Below are 23,032 nucleotides of genomic sequence, written 5' to 3'. Positions count from 1 at the left end.
ATTTGCAACATTTATGTTGGGAGTTAAGATCTAGGTACAAATCTTTCCTATGAAAAACCCTCCCCCACACCTGCCAAGTAAGCAGAACTTAATGGGGTATTTTTTTTTTTTTTTACTTTATGACCTACATTGTTAAGCGTCCTCAGCTCACCGGAAGCACATGTAACCTGCATGTATGCAATTCAGCCTCTCATCCCAGGTGAAGGACACTCAAACTTTGCCTCTACTGTTTGCAGGCCTCCCAATGACGGCTGGGGGTAGGGAGCGGGTGGGGAGTAAAGGGGGCAACTGCCAGGCAATTTAAAGGGCCCAGGACTCTGGCCATTGTGGTGGCGGATGGAGCCCCAGGCCTTTTAAATTGCCACTGGAGCCACGGGCAGTGCGTTCTGTACGACGCTGAGGTGGTGAGGAGGGACATGGTCCAGGAAGCACTGAGGGCTGGCTGCTCCAGCCTCACCCCTTCTGCCTGAGACCCCGCCCTTGCAGGAGCATGGAGCCACCTTGCCTAGGAGTCTGGCAGGTCTGTTTTGCCTCTGTACATGTGTGGGAGGAGGAGACTAAATCTTACAAATTTGTGGCATTTTCTTCTTCGCATCATAGGCTGGTGAATAGGTAATTATTTCTCCTTTCTCTGTGACGCTGTTAAACAGAGCCTTCAATGTACATTATTTAACTACCCCGCGTCTGACACCCCAACTCTCCTCCCCCCCAATCCACAATGTAACCGTTTAATATTATGTGTAAGGTGTACAGAATTGTTATGGTTATATGAATATGGCTTATATACAGCAGTTACTCACAGACTAAGCAGGCTATAAGGTAATGTGGTTTGAAATAACTACCATGAAAGAGACTGAACTAATGCTTTCAGATTTAAAATGATATTTTTTAGAAACACCACCAATACAGGCAGTCCTCGGGTTACATGGATCCGACTTACATCGGATCCCTACTTACAAACGGGGTGAGGCAACCCCGCACTAGCTGCTTCCCCCCAGCAGAACAGGGAGACGCGAAGCTAGTGCCCGCCCCCAGCAGACCAGGGAGACGCGGAGCGGCTTTTCTCAGCAGACACCTCAGCTTGAGAATAAAGGACTGAAGGAAGTGAGGTGTGAGAGAATAAAACTGAGCTCTGGAGAAATGTTTGGCTAGAGTATCCCCTACAATATGTACCAGTTCCAACTTACATACAAATTCAACTTAAGAACAAACCTACAGTCCCTATCTTGTACGTAACCCGGGGACTCCCTGTAATGGACAACCTACAAGATATCATAGACTGTCAGCTCTTTAGAGCAGGGACTGGTCTTTTTATTGTGTGTACAGCACCTCGCACCATGGGCTTTTTTGTTCATGACGGGGCCTTCTGAGCATTACTGCAATATAAATCATCATAAGTGAATACATTTTTCTTTTCTCTGAAAAATTTGTATCAATATTTATATCTCTTCTCCCTCCGTATCTAAACACTTCATTGTCCTTAAAAACAATCAATTAAACCCCCCAAGAATTAATTCCAACAGCCAAAAGTTGGGTCAGCCTGCAATAACAACCCACTATGACTATGATGGAGGAAAATAGAATTCCGGTAAAGAAACGCATTTTAATTTCAAACTTCTAAGGAGGAGTCACTGCTATTGATCAGCTGAAGGTTCTGCACAGGGCTACTCTTGTCCTTCTGCTAGGTATTATTTTCTTAAATGATGACAGGGCTTTGCTTAACATATAGGTATTCTTCCCCCAACACTATAAACGTGTCTTTTTTATTATCTCTGCTGTAAACATATCTAATATGCAACATTCGATCTGTAAGTTCTTCAAACACTGGGTCGCACACTTCAAAGTGAGGATCTTTTTATTCTTTTATTAAATTGTCATTGGTACTGGTTATTTGGTATATCCAAACCAAATTACGGAACTGCAAGCTAAGAGAGCAGCAACACAGCTTGTCCATTGTAAACCATTTATTATTGTTTTTTTTTTCTACCTCAGTTGCTTACAGGAAAAAAAAGTAGTAAAAAACCCCCCCAAACTCCAAAAACCCAAAAGCACAGATGAGCTATATACAAAATGAGAAAATTCACAATAGCTGAAATGTTTGCAAATCATGCACACTACGAAAAGTTCACAAAGGCAAAGCAATTCATAGCAAAACAAACAAACAAAATAATAAAAAAGCCATACAGATTAAAAAAAAGCAGAAGAATAAAAAGGAAACTAACCAATTATTACATCAAGCATCTTTAATGAAAAGAACAGCATAGCTGTGTATGTAGAGCCTTGGACACCGACATTTTAAACAAGTAGATTAACAAACATTAAAATGCATTACAGTTCTACTGTAAGCATGCAATATACTTCTCACAAACTTATAAAATTGGTAGAAGCACTTTTTTAATGAAAAGGAGAATTTAAATGCAATGTGTGCTTTCAACTATACAGCTCAGAACTCAGTGCTGTTAGAAACAAAGCCAATAATGGAAAAGCACATAAAAATAGGTGAAGGGATACTTCATATATTTATGCAGAGGTTAAAAGTTAAGAGATGCAATACAGCTCAGACTAACAGCTCAGCCTCCGCTACTCCTGCTAAAACTTTAATTCTGCCAATGGTTTGCAAGTGAAGCAGGGAAGTAAAAGGGACTGCAGTATCTCAACCTCAAAAGGCATAGTCTACTTCAAGACAGGGAACTTTCTAAGGGTACATCTACACAGTAGTGTTATTTCAGAATAACTAACGTTATTCCGAAATACCAAAGAACGCATCTACACAGCAAGTCTTTATTTTGAAATAATGTCAAGCTGGAGGACTTCTTACTCCAACTCAGGTAACCCTCATTTCATGAGGAGTAAGGGAAGTCGAAGGAAGAGTGTTGAGTGTTCTTCCTTTGGGTTCCTGCTGTGTAGACAGTGCCAAAAGCCAAATTAAGCTATTTCGATGTCAGCTGCACAATTGACGCAGCTGAAGTTGCACAGCTTAATTCAACTTTAGCCCTGCTGTGTAGACGTTACTCTAAGAGCACCAAATGTGGTTTTTGTGTCTTTTAAGAATGGGATGAATTTGTGTGTGTGTGTGTGTGTGTGTGTGTTTTCTTCTTGGAGGCAGGTGGTTTGGTACCCTCTAATCTTCCACACCTTACTCTGATGAGCACTTTCAAGGTGACATCACTATAGTGAGCAATAATTTTTGAGGGGGGGGCCACTCCAAGAATTTGGAAAGTGGTCGAGGGCCGCACTCTTCCACGATATTAATGGAGGAGGTGCGAGGTCTGGGATGGAGGTTGGGTGCAGAAGGGAGCTTGGGTGAAGGGAGGGAGTTGGGTGAAGGCGGCAGTTGTGGCCTGGGGCACTGGACTGGGGTGGAGGGGGTTAGACTGTGATCTAGGGCAGGGAATTGGCAAACAGGAGGGATGCAAGGATTTCGGTTGTGAGCTAGGACAGGAGGGGGCTATGATATGGGGCAGTGGATTGGGGTGCTGGATCTTGGAGGAGATATGGGCACAGGAGGGGGGAAGAGAATTTGGGTATGTGGAGTAGGGGACAGGAGTGGTGGGCAGAGGGTTGGGGAAGGGAGAGACAGGGGTGCCAGAAGGTAGGCTCTGCCAGGAGACTTACTAGCCAGCAGCCTCCCTGCCTGCCTGGTCCGCTCCCACACAGGCTGCAGCCATGTTCTCTGGAGCCCCTTGTGCTTCATGGCTACTTGTTATTGAAACAGGCAGCTCCCATTGGCCAGTTTCTCTCCAGAAACTGGCCAATGGGATTGTGCTTGGGGCAGGATCAGCTCCTAAAGCTTCCCCCTCCACTACAGACTCACAGTTTTTAAAAGAAAAACCTCCCCACTGCTGCTTTTCTGAGCGGCATGTGGGTGGGACGAGGCAAGCGGAGAGCTTGCATGGGGCTCCCTGCAGTGTCCATGGGCCGGATCCGGTGGCTTGGCCGGCTGAATTCGGCTCACAGGCCGTATTTTGCCCAGGTCTGCTATAGTCAAACTTTTCTGTTTTCAAAACAGAACTCTCAGTTATTAGAATTTTAACTACTGAAAGATCTGTAAAAACAAAAAAGTAATAATCAAGCAGTTACCAACTTCACAGATTAAATTTTTACAGCTGCATGATCATATTACTTGGAAAAAATAGATGCATTCCCCTGGCTTGACCAATAATGGTAGCTATAGGTTACCAGCCCTCCTGCATGATAATTAAAAAGCATCAACATATCAGCTTGGGGGCTTTTTACTGGACTTGATCAGAATTTCCATTTCCCTAATAAATTATTTGTACAAAGTTTGTGAGAAGTCACGTCTTTATAACGTCACTAATGCCCGCTCCATTCTCTTTGTGAGTTACATTCCGTGTGGGCATTAAAATTCATATCAAGCAGAGGAAACAAAAATAAGAAAAAAAGCAAACTCAAGCAGTGAGGATACGGAGCCTTTAAAATAATAATAATATTAATAATAATAATAAAAATAAAAAATAAGTCCAGTCAATCAAACCAGCCAGTAAGAGCAGCATTTTTTCAGTGGACATTGATATTAAACATGGACCACCCAGGCGGTCTCTGTCTGTCTCTTTCTCTCATTAGCACTGCAGTAAACCCCGATTAATTTGTTATGCATCTTTAAGAACTAGTTGATAAAAATTATGTCTTGTGAAATCGGCAAATAGTCTGCAAAGTGAAATGAGAACAGAAATTAATAGATTAAACTGAAAAGATAAGTCCCAGAAATTATAAAAAAAAAATAAAAAAAATGAAACAGGATAGGGAGTGATTGTAATAATAATGATTTTTAAATGACTATTAAAGCCTAGGAAAAAAAAACGTGATGAGAGAAGATAGAACAGTTGCCAAAGTGATTTAAATTCCTGCCACCTTTCAAGCTAAGGGTTGTCACCTACTTTGATAGAAGTACAATACAGGAGATATACAGAAGGGGCATCATTCAAACAGACAAACAATGATAGCGCAAAGAGCCTTCTTTCCAAATTACCAAAACAAAAGTGCAAACAGGTGGATCATGACATTTGTAGCATTGTTTCACTTTGACAACAGTAAATATCACATTACAACACAATCGAGACTGGCATTTTTTAAAAAAGAAAAGAAAAATAAAATGGGCCGTTTAACCTGAAAAGACAAGTGGAATAAGGGTGCTGTTGCTGAAATAGATGCAACTGTAATACAGTTTTTTAAACAGCAACTGTTAATAGCCCAGTTTTGCAATACTTTATTATTATAATACGAGGAACACTATAATTTCCTTGAAATTAGCTGACTTATTATAGCACAGACATTAGACGCGTACTATATTAAGGTTCCGCAACACATCTGTACTCTAATAAGATGCGACGTCAGGACCGCTCTATAACAAACCATTTAAAGTAGTGTTCTGACATAGCGATAAAGGATAAGTGCATGTGCTTTTATTAAGGCATTTAGTTACTAACTCCTTTCGTTCAGCCTGGCCCTGAGAACTGCTGGTAAAATGACCAAAAGAAGATGCAGCCAAACTGAAATAGTGTGGAGGTCTTCTTTTTAGTAAAATCCCACAGAGAACACTGTTTTTCCTTCAATGCTAGGGTGGTAGGGAGCAGCCTAAACCCCTAAGATATTGCACACTGTCGTGTTTTGGGACAAGCCTTCACAGAAAAGAAAAAAAAATCAAGTATTTTATAGAAATGACCCAAACAGTTCCTCTTTAATCATAATAATGCAATGGCGGGGGGTGTATAGGTAGGGTGTATTTTATTTTTAAAGGGTATACATGCCCAGATTTTGCTCTGCAACGTTTGCATGCTCACCTGTTTCCATGCTCAGAACCCCACCTCCATGCACGCAAAGGGGCGCTTCTGCATGTGCAAAAACATGCATGAGAAAATATTATGAAAGCAATGTAGGCACCTTTGAAAACTTGGCCTATGCGGCTGAATATGCTAGCATTTTTTAATAAGTGAACTGATTCATCATGTATTACTGAAAGCATCCTTTTCCCTGCTAGTTGGTACCAGCCAGTACGGTTCAAAACCTGGATTGCTTCTATAGCAGGGAGAGGGGAGATTCTCAAAAAAACAAAAACAAAACAACACAACCCTGGAAAAAAAAGGGCTTGAAGATATGAAAAGAAAATGCAGAGAACAACAAAAGCAGTGTAGGTACATTAAGACAAATCTGTAAAGTAGCTTTAATTTAATCAACATTTATATGAAAGACGTGACCAATACGGGTTAGCGTGTAATATTCTCTGAACACTGCATATAAAATCCTACATTCTGGTGACATTGAGAACATACTGAGCTTTGAACTCCTGCTTACAGCATTTCCTCACCGGAATAGCCTTCCCTTGTCCCATACAGGCACCTGCAGCTTTGTATACCACAGCTCTGTGCACACCATCCCTTGCCCTTTCTGCGGCATAGCAGATAGGAGGAGGCGGAATTGAAACAAGTATTGGGCATTACTGAAGGCATGATCCTGCACTCCATGACCACCTAAATCTCCCAGCAATTCCAGCAAGTGTCCTAGGTGCCAGGTGTGACCCCAAATACTGGCTCGAAGCTGTGGCATTTAAAGCGGGTAGTGCCTAGTGACAAAGGTGGTAAAAAAGTGAATCAGTCCTCCTGGGACTTATTATGCTGAACGCTGCACAAGGAAAAAGACAACAACCATGTAGGAGCCTTTGTCCCTTCAATGCATCCTTGTATGGGAGCTGGGTCCAGTCTCAATTCTTGCCCTCCCTTACACAGATATTAGCGAAGAGGCAGGAGCAAAGGCCAGAGCTGGCTCCAAAGAGTGCAAACACTGTCGCCTTAAGTAGTACTGAAAATACTGTACATACCTCTGGGAACTGCCCCTGGGCACTCACTAGACCTCAGCACCACCTCCTAGCAGAAGCAGAAAGGGCACAACTGCACCTTTAAATTCTGTGCCTTGGTTTACCAACTTGGACATTCCAGGGATGGATACTGCATGTGGGCTAACATTCCAGAGAGTGCAGTGAAGATTAATATTATTTATAAGATCCTTTGAGATCCTTAAACGTGCTACACAGCAGTCAAGGAATTTTAGAGCTTCATTTAAAAAAATGGAGTAAGAAATATTGGGGGGAATTATGACCCAGTTCCTTAGGAATGGCAAGTCTAAGAAATACGTAGAGTGCATCTAATCACTTCTACTTGTAGGGTCTGATTTTCAAAGTGGGCCTTCACCATGGCACAGTTTATGCATGCAATTAACTTCAGCCACTTTTTTGAAGTGATACTTGATTCATACTGCTTTGTTTTTTTCTCCAGTTTCAATGGGTTGCAGGGTTTTACCTACCAAAAAACCCACACAAAGGAAGGCCCACTTTGAAAAACTAGGCCTCTAAATAAAAACACATATAATGATAGGTAGAGTCAAATAGTATCTCTATTATTAGTTGCTAGTTCTGTCAATTTTAATCATGTAGTTTATTAAAACCATTTTTCATTATCTGTCTTTTCTTCATATTGCTCCATCTGATTCAAGGGGTCATAAGCACCTGAACACCAAATCCTGAGACAATGTGCAAATGCACTTTAAAAAAAATCTCATCACCTTATATTCAAATGCTATTAGCTCAAAACAGGTGTTGAAATGGACTTGTATGCATTTTTCTGCCATATTTGGACGGGTTTAATATTATGAAGAGTACTTGTGAAAGCTACATACACACCATACAGCTGAGGTGTCAAACCTATTTTGCGAAGAAGGCTGACAACGTTTTTAATTATGGCCGGTTAGCCAGGGTTATTTCCCTTGATACAACAGCTCCCCCAATGGTGTCAATGACAGGTTTGTACAAAGAACAACATTAGAATATGGCCCTTGTAAATAGCAATTAAACTACAGGGTGAATCTCTCTAGTCCGGCACTCTCTGGTCCAACAACATCTGTAGCCTGGCATGATTTCAGTTAGCCAGATGTTCACTTATCATGGTTGTGGTCAAGTTTCCCACAGTTTCATAAAGTTTGTTTACAGCCACCAGTCCTGGCTTTCCATGTTCTGTGCTGTTATTTAGTTCTAATTTATCCCCAAATGTTTTCAAAGAGCCCAATAAGCAGTGGAAGTGCTGGTAATGCTGCTAGACAATATTGACCTCCCCTGGTTTGGCATATTCTCTAGTTGGGCACCAGTCAGATCCCGAGGGTGCCGGATTAGAGAGGTTCAACCTGTATTAGTAAAGTTCTAGCTACATTCACTGCATGACTCCATTGGGTGAAAGTGTTGCAACTGTAGAAAAGTTGCGACTTCTGCCCTTTATTTGGCCATTTGCATGTGCTTTTAGCAAATTTGCATGCACAACAGCAGCAACTGCATGTGCAAATGCATGCCTGCCATTGAACACTGATGTGGTTTGTGAACATGGACTTCAGTGTGATATCACTGTGCTTCCTTGTTAGCATGCCATTGCAACAGGAACAAGTTGCCATCGCATTGAATTATTTCAGACTAAGACAGCAATTTGTTTGGTCATGTTACGTTTAGAAGCACAAGAGGTAGAAAGGGACATTTTTTTAATCCTACAGATCTACATTCATTATTGGGGTTGGATATAGATGTCAGAGTGGGCTGGGAGATTAGCACTCTATGTATGGTAGAGCACAATAACGGTACAGTATGTGGCTTAAAGCAATACCCATAGAACAAGGTGCTGTAGAAGTTTTTGAAAACTTTTCTGAGATGGCCTTTTCACCTTTACATTCTTAAAGATCCCCCTCACTGTAATGACTCTTCTTCTGGTGCGGGGAAGTGAACACTATCCCTGCTGTTAGGCAATGGAGATAGCTATATAGCTGCACCAGCCTCAGCATCTCTCTCGTCCATCTGGGTCAAAAATGAACAAGAGTCAAAGAGGGAGCTTAGCTTTCTGCCTTTGAAGTTCTCCCGCTCCAGCTGGTGTGGGACATGAGGAATCAAGGTTGCTCCTGAACTCATTCCTTCTGTGTTTCTTACCAGAAGAGCAAATGTACAGGGAAAGGATCCAAAAAGTCAATTTTTTAGACTTAATATTTTAGACAAAGGGTTTTTTGTGTTTTTTTTGTTTAAATGGATATTATTAAAAACCCTTATACACTTAGGGAAACTGAGTCTTAATGTTTGTAAAATGGCACCATAATCAACAACCAAAACACTACTTCATTTTATGGAAAGCTTTTATATAACCACTGTGATTCCAAAGAAACTAGATAAAGTTCCATGGAAATTACCATCCTTTAGAGTGTAATAAACAATTTTAATCTTATTTGTAAAATTTAAAAGAGGGTTGCATTCCTGCTACAGAATTACATAGGTAAGTTCAAACATTATATAAAAAGGTTAGCCTTCTCTGTTATATTCTAGAAATTTTTTTCTGTAAGGGTCTTGTTTTCTTCTTTGACTAAAAACCCTGCACTGTAACAGTAGCGTTTTCATTAAAGAGACAGATAAACTTGGTTTCTTAATACTGCGTGCAGTCCTGGTTGCTCCATCTCAAAAAAGATACATTAGAATTCGAAGAAGGACAGAGAAGGGCAACAAAAATGATTAGGGGTATGGAACATACGATGAGAGATTAAAAAGACTGGGACTGTTCAGCTTAGAAAAGAGACAACTAAGGGGGAATATGATATAGGTCTATATAATCATGAATGACATGGGGAAAATGAACAAAGAAGTATTATTTACTCCTTCCCAGAATATAAGAACCAGGGGTCACCCAATGAAATTAATAGGCAGCAAGTTTAAACCAAACAAAAGGAAGATCTTCACGCTACACATGGTCAACCTGTATAACTCATTGCCAGGGATGCTGTGAAGGCCAAAAGTATAACTGGGGTCAAAAAGAAAATTAGATACGTTCCTGGAGGACAGTTCCATCAATGAATATTAGCCAAAGGGGTGGTGGATGCAAGCCCATCCCTGAGGCCAGGTCTACACTAGACCAGGAAGCTCGGTACATAACTCCAGCTACGCAGAATACGTTGGTGGAGTTGGCTTACTTTAAGCCGAGTCTGGCACTGTCCCCAAAGCAGGAGGTCAACAGGAGCAAATGCTCTCATTGGCTTTCCTTACTCCTCACAAGAGCGGGAATACTGTCCCCCAGTGGGGGTGCCCTCTGAGTTTGATGCAACAAGTCTTAACTAGATTCACTAAATCGAACTCTGAAAGATTGATCACAGCAGTATCGATCTTTGACGGAGGGAAGACGAGGCCTGATTACCAAAAGCTGGGACTGGACAAAAGGATATGGATCACTCGATAAATTATCCTGTTCTGTTCATTCCCTCTGAAGCATCTGGCACCTACTACTGTTGGAAGCCAGGATACCGGGCCAGATGGCCCATTGGTTTGACCCAGTATGGCTGTTCTTATGTTCTTAACTTCAGCAATGTGCCCTTTCTAAGCAATTAAATAAACAGTGCAAGGTGGTAGAACTGATAGTGTGTGAGCCAAGTGACATGGCACACTAATGAATTTAATGTCTAACATAAGAGAGATTTCTTTGCAAAGGTGCCCTGGCAGGCCTTAGCTATTAGTAAACAGTAAACACAGAAGTCATCATGACTCTGTTTCTAAAGTCTCCTTTAGAATTCCTAAATTGAAATTAAAAAAAGAAATAATCTGTCATTTCCAATTTAAGTTCTAAGCCGCACTGGCATAAAGTAAAATATAGGGAGAACTAGTTTCAGTGACTGCCTTTTCTAAGTTCCCCAGATGAAATCCACCCTGTTACATTAAAAGCCAGCCTGCCACTTTAGAACCTTAGGAGATCAAAAATTATGAGTGGCAGTATTAAACTTCCAGTGAATGGAAATCACTAAATGCAGCAAATCTTTGACAGTCACACAAAAGGGAAGGGGGAGGGGGGGGGGAGGGAACCAAACAAACGTGAAGAAAGAATTAGATTGAGCACCATTAGACACCCGACTTTATGAAGGTCACCAGAGATGTCTATACAAAATACACTCACATTGGACTTTTTACTCCAGAACTGCGGTCCTAACATATATAAGCTTACTGTAGAATATGTACATAGAAAAGGGAAAAAATGTATTATTTCCAGCAAAGGAATTGTAATAGGTGTTAAATTATCATTCTGGTTAATTTTTTCTTAAATTAAAAACTTTGTTTTCAAATAACCAGTACCAATTAACACATTATATTAACAATCTCTCTTGGCAATATCCTTTTATATATAAATATATATATATATTGAAGATATATAGATATATATATATGTAGTCTCAAAATGGTGAGAATTTGTCATTGCAGGAGATGCTTCCCTGCAGATTTTCCTGCCTCTCTTCACAATGATGGATTTAAATAAATCAATCAGTCTCCAAATGAAATGTACATACCTGGGAACTGATAGCTGTAACTTGGGGCAAATCCAGGATATCCTCTGCCATATGTTGCAACAAAATTCGGGTAACCTTGAATGTAGAAATGTGAATAAAAGAAAATGGCAGATTAGTAAGGTTTTACTCTTTGCTCCAACATCTAATGTTACATTACACAGAGGATGGCTGAAAAATAAGTTTGACTTTTTACACATGGTCTTAAAGAACACTGTTTACTCTTCTCATGTACAACTGCAGGCAACTTGCATTAACAACTTGGAAGAAAATAAAACATCTACAGATACATGCTACTCTTCCTGATCACTTTCTCCGTTTGGAGGCATATGAGACCTGTCAGTCATATAATTAACATGCACTTTGGTATCTGCAGTCCAAGGACTGTGCATACTTTTTAGCTAGCAGAGTAAATGCCAAATGCTAAGGCTAAATACATAACACAGGTTTGCTCTGACATTTGGAGAGCTTACAATGAATGTACTTTGCTTCAGAGTTATTGACAGTTGGAGATTAAGGTACTAGTAATTCTTCATCCCAGGAGTGTGAAGGACAACAGTTAACACATCAAAGAGTTAGAGGCAGCAATATCAAGGAAGTAGAGAGTCAAAGAGGTTTTAGTTTTTCAGAAAGGTAAAATTCAACAGATAAGATTTTTTTTCCTGAAGCAATTTGTAACAGCTACAATCGAAGTATTTGTTGTTTTCTTATTAGGGCAATAGCATTCAAGGACACTTTGTTGCAAATAAAAAAAGTGTAAACCAATATATTGAACAACAAATTGTGTTCAATTTAACACAAGGTTTCAACCCTCACATCACCGGGCAGAAAAAAATCATGCTCAGGTGACAATGAAAAAAAGCCTGTAGAACCTACAGCTGCAAACCCCAGATGTACGTTGCAGACGGTGGAAGAAAACAACTCTTTAAAGATGGTGAAACGACTTCCAGCGCTGTTGCTGACAGCACGGCTGTGGTCTGGGGAACAGTATTGAAAACCAGAGCCAAGTGGTCAGTCGCATTCTCATTAACAAGTAAGCCAGTTTGCACTCCTGTTCAGTGGAACCCATTGCAGGCCATGGGTGGGAGCAACAAGTCAGTTTGCTAATGTAGACATGGCTGTCATGCACAGAGAATGTGCCATGTGGCTTTTTTTGCCCCATAGGCAATCATTTAAAAAAATTCTACTGTACAGATTGGACCTCCCTGGTCTGGCACCCTCGGGACCTGAGCTCTCCCGGACCAGGGAGCTTGCTGGACCAGGGAGGTCAGTGCTCCCGTGCTGGCTGCCCTGCTCTCTGGCTCCTCTTCTTGGGGCTCTCTGCCCTGCCAATGGCCCCATGAATGCTGGCCCGGCCCGGCTCCACACCTTGCTGCCCCCCTGTCCCAGGGCTTCCTGGCGTGGACCACTTGGCCGCTACCGGCCCCGCTACCACAGGGTGTTCCCCAGCCAGGGCCACCCAGTTACCCCATCCCGCTGCTAGGGCTGCTGGGGATTACCGGCTTCTGCCTCCGCCAGCCCCACTTCAGTCAGGGGTGGTTCCCCAGCAGAGGCTGCCCGGCCACCCGGCCTCGCTGTGGCTGGGAGTTCCATGGTCAGGGAGGAGGTTCCCCAGACGCTGCCTGGCCCAGCAGGGGCTCACCAGCCTCTGCGTTACGCCTGCCTCTGGGCATCTTTGGTCTGGCTACGTCTGTGTCCCTGCCTGATCATGGACGTTGCTGGACCAGACAGTCCTGGATTTGGGAGGTTCAACCTGTATTATATATAGTCATCCCACAACTACAGAATTATCTGTGTTTGAGGGGAAACAATACTTCTGGCTCTTTAAGAGTTGAGAAGTACAGCTGGGAATCCCACTCCTTGTGCTATGTAGTAGGAGTGATCCTGAATGCTCAATGGAGATGAAACGAGTACTAGAAGAGGGCCCGGAAAAGCTAAATTACATCCACCCATTGATTTCAGTGGCAGCTGGGGGCACATTTGGTAAACCAAGGCAGAATTTACAGGCCTATCCATTTAAAGATCAGAGATTAAGGGGTAGGTCTGACTCACATTCAAGTCCTGAGTCCTGTACCCTGTCACTGAGTGCTGGTTGACACTACAGCCGAAAGTACGCCATTCTAGCTACGTAAATAATGTAGCTGGAGTCGATGTCCCTTCAGCCAAGTTTCATCGTCACCCCACAGCGGGAGGCCAACAGGAGAAATGAGGCTGCAAGGAGTGCCACAGTCAAGGAGGTGCCCTTAGCGTTTGATTTAGCGGGTCTTTACTAGACCTGCTAAATGGAACACCAGAAGATTGACCGCTACCACATCGATCTCCATGGCGGCAAAGACACGCCCTGAATCATGAGACCTCCTCTCTAGTGACAGATCTCTCTCTCGCTCTTCTTACTCAGACAGTTAGCATGCTACTTTATTTATTTTGTATCTGCCTCAACCTCTCAGAGTTTCAATGTGATAGTTTTGAATAAAAACTCAGTCTAAAAAATGTGGTTTTGCTCTGGAGGCAGCAGGGTCTTCAACAGCCTCACTTCTGCAAGTCAGCACCTTTGCCTAAAATGACACATACTGTGTCAGCTGCATAGTGGCTGTGTGTTTTCTCTGAGCTTTATTTTGTTTGCATCGAGGCGGCTAAGCTAGCTGCCTTTCACAGACTCCATTAGTGCTCCCTTTACCAAGACTATTTGTGACGCTGACCATCTTGTGTTACCCTCTGCAAAACTGGCATGTTCTTCAGACATCACAATTTTCTAACTTCGCTTGCCTGGTTTTATCAGAACAGGAGTACTTACATTTCCAGCACCAAGAAACACAGCATAGTCTTCTCCACAACTGATCCGTGCTCAGCTTTCTGCCTCTCCCACAAACATACTATCTCATCATGAAAATGTTGATGCAATTCCCTTTGAAGTCAATGGGAATCTTTCCACTGACATTAAAGGAAATTACATTTGGCCTTACATGCATTGATTTGTATGGCTGGCTTTGTTTATTGTTTACAATTGAGAATTTCTTTTCAAGTTCTAACACCTCTATTTTTATTTATTCTTTAAAAAACAACTATTTCTAATATACTTTACAGTTACTTTGCTGATACAGCAAGGCTATATCTAGACTGCAGCGCTATTTCGGGATACCGGAAGTATCCTGAAATAGCAGACCGTTATTTCGAACTAGATTTTGAAAAATGGGCTCACTATTCCGACGTCCCTGTTCCACAAGGGTTAAGGGACATTTTGAAATAGCGGTTTAATAAGAAATTTGGCTCTGTGTAGACAAAATTTCAAAATTAGATTGGAATAAGATATGCAATTTACATTGCTCAAATTGCATATCTTATTTCAATCTTCGGGTGCAGTGCAGATGCACCCCCAGTCACTCTATTTCAGATGGAATTGATATGTTTCATACAGTTTACTGTTAATCGTGTTTTAAAACAAGAAAATTAAATGCTTGGATGGGTTTTGATAATTGGATTACAGGGGATAAAGGAGAAAAGCAGAGATATGACCACAAACCAGGATTTTGTGGCTTTAAATAAATATGTGACCATATTAGTTATCTCCTGAATATTTATTTCATAGCTCCACTGCAGGCTACCCTTAGAAACAGGTCACTAAATCAAGACCTTTCAGAGATAAGTTTTACAAACCATTTTTAAGACAATAATAGTGATACATGGATTGTTTGCAAACGAAGTAGCCCCATTAACATCGTTGTGAACCTCAATTCTGCAGAAATTATTTCAACCAGATTTCATTCTCTTTCTAAAGGGGAAGTCTGATTGGGACTCGAAAAGATAAGATCATTTGTCAACTTAAAAACCCATTTCGGGCTGGTGGGGGAGGGGAAATGGGCTTTCTCCAAAGAGAACTGTAGATTTTGCATTCTAATTGTGAAGGCCTAGATTGTAAGGTACAATCTTGAGTAAGATGTGCCCTGTATCTGCACTTTACAGAATGCTGACCTGGGAATGAATCACGACTCAAGAGTATCTGTCTCCTTCCTCACTCTGAAGGGAAGTAATCTGCACACGGCCTTTACCATGCACGGATTACTTCCTCCTCCAGGTTAGCTCTGCTGGGTTGGCTGGCACATTGAAAGGCAGAGTTTCAGAGTCAAGGCTTCACCACAATCACCTGCCTATGTGAGAAGGGCAGTAGCAACCCCACTAAACCCATTCTTCCCTTCCCCACAGAAGCCCATGGAACTTCACAGCTTATTCCCTTGTGCAGGCTTAGTGGGCAAGTGATGTTCATGGCCTTCTAGAACAGCCTGGAAAAGAGAAACGTGAAACCAACCAGGGAGACAACTGTAGAGACACTTGTGACCCTCCCCTCCCGCCGCCACTGTATCGTTTCTAACAACGATAAGAAGCACAGCTGACTGGCTAGAGGTTCTAATCTGTATCTCCCATCACACAACATTCTCTAGGTCAGGCAGATGAAATCATAAATTTATAATACAGCATTACTTCAATTTTCCTCTTCATTTACTGCTGCAATGCCCAGCTCTGCTCTAACGAGTCAAAGCCCAATCTGCACGGGGGAAATTGGCTGGCTGCATATCAATAGCACATTAACACCATGCCCATGTGGATGCTTCATCAAGCCAAATTATGGTCAGGCCGACCTATCCACCATTTCCATTAGCCGCCATCCTCATCCTGCACTGGGCGCTGAGCAATTTATTTGCTTCAGTACTTCTAGCGGATGATCAATCTCGCAGTAATTACCTCTTGTCGCTAAACTTAAAAAAAAAAAATCAAGGTTTTGCCTGGATTACCTCCCTTGAAGAGAGATCATCCTGCCCACGAAAGTGCAAACTTAAATCAACAATCAAATATGGTTTCACAACACAACTTTTACTCAGTTCTGCCTCCCTAACCAAAGATGGCAGATCCTATATATTCCATCTCTTAGGTAAGTTGGAAAGTGTGGCTAGTCTGCTGTTAAATTACTGATTCAAATAAGACAGCTCAGATGGACGCTTTGCTGATATTCATGCTAACTCAGGGCCAGATCGTTAGCGGGTGGAAGATGGCACCTGAGGCTCAGACCCTAAAATTTCAACTGTGAAGTTTTTCTCTTCATTGCTGCCTCATGTGCAATTATGTGGTTTGATCACAATACTGGGAGGAGAGAAGAAATATTTCAGGCAGATCTGAAAACAAAAGTGGAAAATTTTGGCACAATGGAAACTAAGTAACTAACTAGTTTTGGTTGCAAAAACATTTTGTTTGGTGTGTAAGTGGGTGTTTAAAAATGTTTTGCAATTTGCTCAATAAAATGCAACGGAAATCACAAAACCAAGTCATTTCAACCCAGACACTCAGGATGTTTCATTTACTGTCAAATAAAAGTATTTATGCTCCTTGGGAATTATTTTTCTTCTAACACAAACAATTCAGCAAAATGATTTAGTTGGGGATGGTCCTGCTTTGGGCAGGGGGTTGGACTAGATGACCTCCTGAGGTCTCTTCCAGCCCTCATCTTCTATGATTCTAAAATAGACGACATTTCATGAAACATTCAAGGGCTGCTGAAATTGTATTTTTCCACATACACCAAAAAAGTTCTTGACAAAAAATTTCATTTAGCTTTACACGAGCCAGGGGCAGCGAACGCGGTTTTAAATATATATACACGTTTACCAACCATTACAATTACACTGCATAACATTTCCTACTGTAGCTACAGGAAACATAGGAAAAACAGCAGTAGAACCAAATACCACTGGGTAATACATTCAATTGGTCTTTAAATAGAAAAGCACCCAACAGAGATGAAGCCATTCAATTTATAGAACAAAATAAATAGGAATTTACTAAGCATCAAAATACTTAGAAGCCCTTGATAAACAGTCAATGGTTAATACTCTGTAAAGAAACTATTATAACCATTTTACGGACAGGGAAACTGAGGCACAGAGCAGTGAAGCGATTTCTCCAAGATCACACAGCATCGGTGTTATTTATATTTCTGCAGGGCCTAGAGGGCCCAACTAAGAGCCCAACTGTGCTAGGTGCTGCCCAAATGCATAGAGGGAGATTGGCCCTGGCCTGATAAAGCTGATCATCTCAGCAGACACAGGGCAGGATAAAAGAAGTGTCCTCGTTCCCACCAACTGCATTTTGCCTTTTTTGGGGACCCACCGTTACGTATCCACTACAGGCCAGGCTGTCTGGGAAGGGGGGCAGGAGGGAGGCATGGCGGCATGGTCAGAGGCTGTAGATTACCATTTAAAACAGGGTGCAATGACTGTGATACCTCCCTGCCCTGTTGCTGCACTCCCCACCTGACCCACCTCTTCCCTCTCAGGAACCCTCATTAGCCTGAGAGAGGTGCACATGGGGGGACTGAGATCTGACCTTCCCACGAGCCCCGATACTCACCCCTCCCCAAGAGCCTGCATCAGCCCCTCTTGCGGGACCTCTGGCACCCTACCCCACTCCCCACTTCTTCTCCCTCCCAACTCATGAGCTCTGGATCTGTTCATCCTGATTCCCGCTATCAACAGGAGCAGGAGCCTCAGTTTTGGCACCTCCAGGGCCCAGCATGCATAGTGGGTGCAGGCGTCCTGCTGGCAGCGCTCCAAGCCATGTGACAGGTGCGCCATCATCAGAACAAGAGGACTGCCCAGCCGCTGACACCGCCGCACACGTGAGCAGTGTAGGGCTGCGGATTGGAATATGCCAATTTTTTATTCCCACTGAGGCATGGTGACTCCTCTAGAACCCACCAGAGACCCTCTGATGGGTCAGGACCTATCGTTTGGGAAACGCTGGCTTAAGTGACTTGCCCAAGGCCACAAGACAAGAGACTTTATTTAGCCTAACACGAAGGAAAGGGACGAACACATTTTAAAGTTTCGCGCCAAAAAAACAGGAATAAACCAACAGGAAACATCCACACCATCAGCACCTCAGCAGCTTTGCCTCTGGGAGTTTGCTGCCATTACCTGCATGACGGGCAGCGTCAGAGGAACAAAACTCACCATTGAGATGCGAACAGTCTGAGCACGTCCGGGCTCACAGCTCCTTGCTTTTGAAATCAATTCAAATGTTCAAATCAATAAAAGCAAATTATCATTTCCCCAACACAAGCAAGCAGTGCTCAGTGGCTTATCTGCATTATTATTTGAAGGATACAATGTATCTAAGGAAGAGTTAACCCAGCACCTTCTGATTATGCCGCTTGTTGTGAAAAGGCTGCTGTCAAACTGGTTATTTAAGGTGTTTTCTAGGGTCGGGTCTGGGTGCCGCAGCAGCGGCACTCAGAGCCCTGAGCCCTTTAAATTGCCACCAGACGGCACATCCAGGCAGCACTGAGGGCTGGCGGGAGGAGGTGCCGCAGTCCGGGTAGCGCTGAGGGCTGCTTTCCCTGCGCCTGCACCTTCTTCCTGAGGCCCAACCCTTCCGGGAATGGGGAGCTGTCCGGCAAGGCTGTTGGCTATGGTCTATAAAAACAGCCCAGTATTGGAGACATCTCATTTCAGGTATTCTGGCCCAGCACTAATTATATGTTCCTCCAAGTATGCAGATGCTGGAAGAGATGGCTTAGTCCTCAAAGTGCTTGTTTATACTGTGGTTATTTTGTGTTATGCTCATGAGAATATCTATCATTAACAACCTGAGTGTAAGGTCTTTCTTACGATACTGCCGTAAGGCTTGGCCAGCGAGGTGCACTGGCCGCTATGCTAGTGCAAGAATCCTTCTGGTAAAGTATCCCGAAGTCTCACATGGAAAATATGGAGTATTATAGGATCAAATCCCTGCAGAGCTGATTGAGCCATTCATCTTTCCAAGGTAGATAAACTGAGTACCATGTGCTTCCGGGAAGACCTTACAATCAAGGCCCTAGCACCACTGGATGGATTGTGAGACCCCCACGAAGCTTTCAGTAATAGTTTCCTTGCCTGTCTCTGACCAAAACGCTCACCGCTCTACTGCACAATCGTCTGCAGTCCTACTCAAGAGGTAGCCGGAAGCAGGAGTTGATGTTTTCTCAAGCCTCCCTTGTGATGACAGGAACTATCAGAAGTATTTAAACAACAACTTTCCACGCTTCCCTCTCCCAAATATTTTCTTTTGTGGCTCTTCTAAACCCGTCTTTTGTTTGGAAACATCCTGCTTCAAAGCACATTCCCTCTTCCAAGTCCTTCACCTATGACAAATGTCGGATTTCTCCTCTACCTTGTGCTTGAAGCGTGAGTGGCTATGCTCAATGAAGTTTATACCGAGCACCATTATTATAAAGGGGAGGTGATTTTCTGAGGGAGAGGCGTCTTTCAGTTTGCAGCCACTCCAGAATGACTAGACTCAGGAGTATTGTAAGTTCATAGGTGGACTAGATCAGTGGCTTTCAATCCCTTCCACCAGGTACTGCAAGACAAAAGAAAATGCTTTGGATGCCCGTGCAGAAAGGGAGGGTGGTGATGGCCCTCGCATTGAGAACCCACAATCAAGGTGCTTGCAAAACAAAGATAATTCCCAATGGTGAACAGAGGACTTTATGTTTTGTGGGGCAGCCACCAAGGAAAAAGAGATCTGCTACAGAGTAGACTCATTCTCCCTTGCTCTCTCTCAATCCAAACAGTTTATGTTCCTCCAGTTAGAATGCAAATTGAAGATTTGACTTCATGGTGACTATGGCTGTTTTAGAAGATGCTGAATGCTATGAAGAGTGCTCCATTTGGGAGGTTAGAGAGGTTCCTAAATGCTCCACAAGACATTCTGGAAATGCATTCCTACTAAAGAGTTTCCCCTTCCTAATTTTGCCTCAGAGACGGCTTCTCTATTAAACAGATTCTGATTGTGGGGGGAGAAAGAAGAGGAATGACTTTCCTTGAAGGGCACAAGCTCCTTTTATGCATGAGCTCAGTCTACCTAAATTGAACGTGTGCAGTAATGCAGAGCCCTGATCTGGCTTGTGCAATGATACAAAAAAAAAAAAAAAATCTCTTGGAGACTTTCTGAAATGTGGCGTTCACGTCAGGTGGTATTTCAGCAGTCCAAGGATATACGCGTTATGGGGCGAGCATCTCTCTCTCGGGAGGGGTTTGCAAGAGAAAGGGGGCCACCTTTATTCGGAACATCAGTGCGTCTAAGGTGCCTCTTGGTGAATGAGAAGAATCCTGCAAGACTCTAGCTCAGCAGAATCACTCGGGGGAGGAAGTTTGCAGCCAGGTGCATATCACCAAACCCGCCCCATGTGTTTGGCTTGGGTTGGGGCTCTGCTTGGTGTGGCAATCCCAGGGAGTGGCGCTGCTGGAGGAGAGAAGGGTTTGCCAGTAACACAGGCTTTTTAAGGCTTGTTACTGATGGAGGTCGACATAGGAATGGACCTGTGAAGCAGCAGCAGCGGTGCAATGTGGTCATATTTGAAAACTCCATATTAAAAGAGGCCCACTATGCCCTGAATGGTTCAGAGCTGCTGGCTGGATACGGATTATCTGGACAGGATCAGGCTTCTCGAGTGCCTGATGGACGACTGCAAGTTTGAGGGCGGTGGCAAGCCAGCTCTTCTTGCACCACCTGTCTCCAATGTCAGTCAGATGAGGACCCAACGTGCTACCAGGAATGGGAAGGCAGTGCTTTTGTTGTAAAAAAAAGTTCCAGTACTCCAGGGTAAAGGTTGTTGACCACCTTACACTCTTAGAGCTGAAATGTCTTTCTTTAGAGGTCCTCTGATTTTGTCCCAATCAACCAATAATTATGGAACATGGCTATCTATGAACGTCTTGGTTCCACTTGCGGGGAGATCGATAGGGCAGCAATGATTAACAAGGAAGGCCAATTTCCTTAAGAGCACTGACGGAATCACTGTGCGCTCTTTCCTTCGAGTGGTCTGCTGATTCTTTCTTCTGATTTTCTTTTCTGTCCATGAGCTGCATCTGGAGAAAGTGACCTTGGACAAGGAGACCTGTATAAAAAGTTTTGAGAGCAGCACCAGTTTCACCCCGTCTCCGTGAAACTAAACGTCTAAAGCTAGTAATGGAGTAATTCTGACAAAGGCCTCTTGGGAGCTTCGCAAAATATTCAGCTACTTCAAAATCTCCCTCTGGCAACATGTTACTTGATAGGCCTCATTGTTTGATGGGTTAATTACACCCTGCTTCCTCTCAGGGATGCGGCCTCATTGCTATGTCATTGCCAGCGGTAATATTAAAAAAATCCACTCTGAGCCTTCGGCCCACCAGCCCCGTTTCCCACCTTGAAGTGTACTTTTCCCAGCAATCCTTGCAAAATGGGAACTAAAATCCGCATTCAGCTAAGGTTGGACTTTATGTGTTGTAACTTAGTTATTTAGCAATTAATTATTTAATATGGTGCCACTCTAGTAATCAGGAACTTGGAAGAAGGAAAAGAAATTAAAAAAAAAGCATTTGAGCAGATAATTACGAATCTGGCCTTCAAGATGAATCAGTCATTCATTCAGAGCAAGTCTCCATGATTTGCAATCTAATAAGAACATGTGAAGGGTAGTCCTGTGAAAACCAGTGGAACAGAACCAGCTTGGCTGAGCTAATGGAGTCATATAGTGCACGTGACTAACAGAGACCCGTATGCCAAGAAAGGACTTTGCCAAAATGCATACATATTGCTTGCTTTCAACAGAAATAAATGTACTAGCCCAGGCTTTCTTTCATCATCTCTTAGTTTTAATGTTCAAAGCAACCTTATTCAAAGAGATAGCCCTAGTGAAAATTAGTCATAACGTGCCTCAGGGTTAAATTCTCCTTTCAGATCACAGTGCTGGGCTCTGGCTCTAAAAATTCTTCCCGCTCAACATGTACTGATCTCTCGCTGATGTCAAAGGAAGAGAAGAACATTAGGTCCAGGACTCAAAAGTGAATGGCAGAGAGTATTTTGCCCTAGGTCTTTTTGCCCGGGGCTATAATTCCACTGCGCCTCTTTGGAATGCAGGTGATCGAGCCCTGTCTTGAAAAATTAGTTAACAAGGTTGCATTCAACCCACTCCCGGGACCAAAAAACTAGACACCGTTGTCAAGAAAAATGCGAAGGAGCGTAGAAGTAGACAGTTGAAATGAACATGGGTTGACTAGAATAGGATGAATAATTTAATCCCAAATTTTAAATTTCCAAAATTGAAAAATCGTAGTAAGGGAGAGAAAGTAGGGGCAGTGGAAGGAAGAGATCATCTTCAGAGCCACTAGAATTTAAATGCTCTTCAATGAGCATCAAAGCATACAATATGGAAAAGTCCTTCCTCAGTCTGGGGGGTGCCTCTCTTCAGGTACCGCAGGAAATGGCCTGATTTTCATAGGAATTGAGTACGCCCAGCTTCCAGTGTCTTCAACGGGAGTTGTGTGTGCTCTACAGCTGGAAAAAACAAGGCCATTTGCATCTCGATCCTGCAATGAACTTTGTGTGGGAAGAACCATCAACCAGCACAGAGCCCCACTAAACTCAAGGATCCAGCCATTCAAAGAGCATTGAAGAACTCGGGGTCCTTCTTTAGGTGCCTAACTCAAGGCATCACTCTGATTTTGGAAGATTTCAGTTTTTGTACTTAGTTGATCGAGAAAGGCTGGGGGCCTCGCTTACAAAACCCTTGGTCACAAAGGGAGCCATGATGGTTTGTGTTCCTTCCACGGCACTGCATGATTTCCTAAGTAACAAGCCTTTCGTAAGGGGGCACCAACACTCTCCC

The 23,032-nt window shown here is 43.0% G+C and overlaps 1 protein-coding gene across 23 annotated transcripts in view; it reads right to left on the bottom strand.

The window, feature by feature from the left end:
* The window catches only part of MSI2 (musashi RNA binding protein 2), a 468,712-nt gene that overhangs the window by 75,923 nt on the left and 369,757 nt on the right, over nt 1-23,032 (bottom strand). For 11 of the 23 annotated variants that reach the window (XM_075904806.2, XM_075904805.2, XM_075904808.2 and 8 more), the window contains 2 exons: nt 11,359-11,433; nt 5,802-5,849 (listed from right to left, as the gene is read on the bottom strand). In XM_075904806.2, coding sequence (XP_075760921.1) covers nt 5,802-5,849; nt 11,359-11,433 — 123 coding nt within the window. Of the gene's footprint in view, nt 1-1,832; nt 4,669-5,801; nt 5,850-11,358; nt 11,434-23,032 lie in introns of those variants that run through there. The other 12 variants (XM_075904809.2, XM_075904816.2, XM_075904812.2 and 9 more) reach the window with 2 other exon arrangements.

The sequence above is a fragment of the Pelodiscus sinensis genome, chromosome 21, assembly GCF_052426305.1.
Source record: "Pelodiscus sinensis isolate ZL-2025 chromosome 21, ASM5242630v1, whole genome shotgun sequence".
NCBI lineage: Eukaryota > Metazoa > Chordata > Testudines > Trionychidae > Pelodiscus > Pelodiscus sinensis.
The sequence above is the reverse complement of the archived record's forward strand: the minus strand, read 5'-3'. Positions and strand labels throughout refer to the sequence as shown.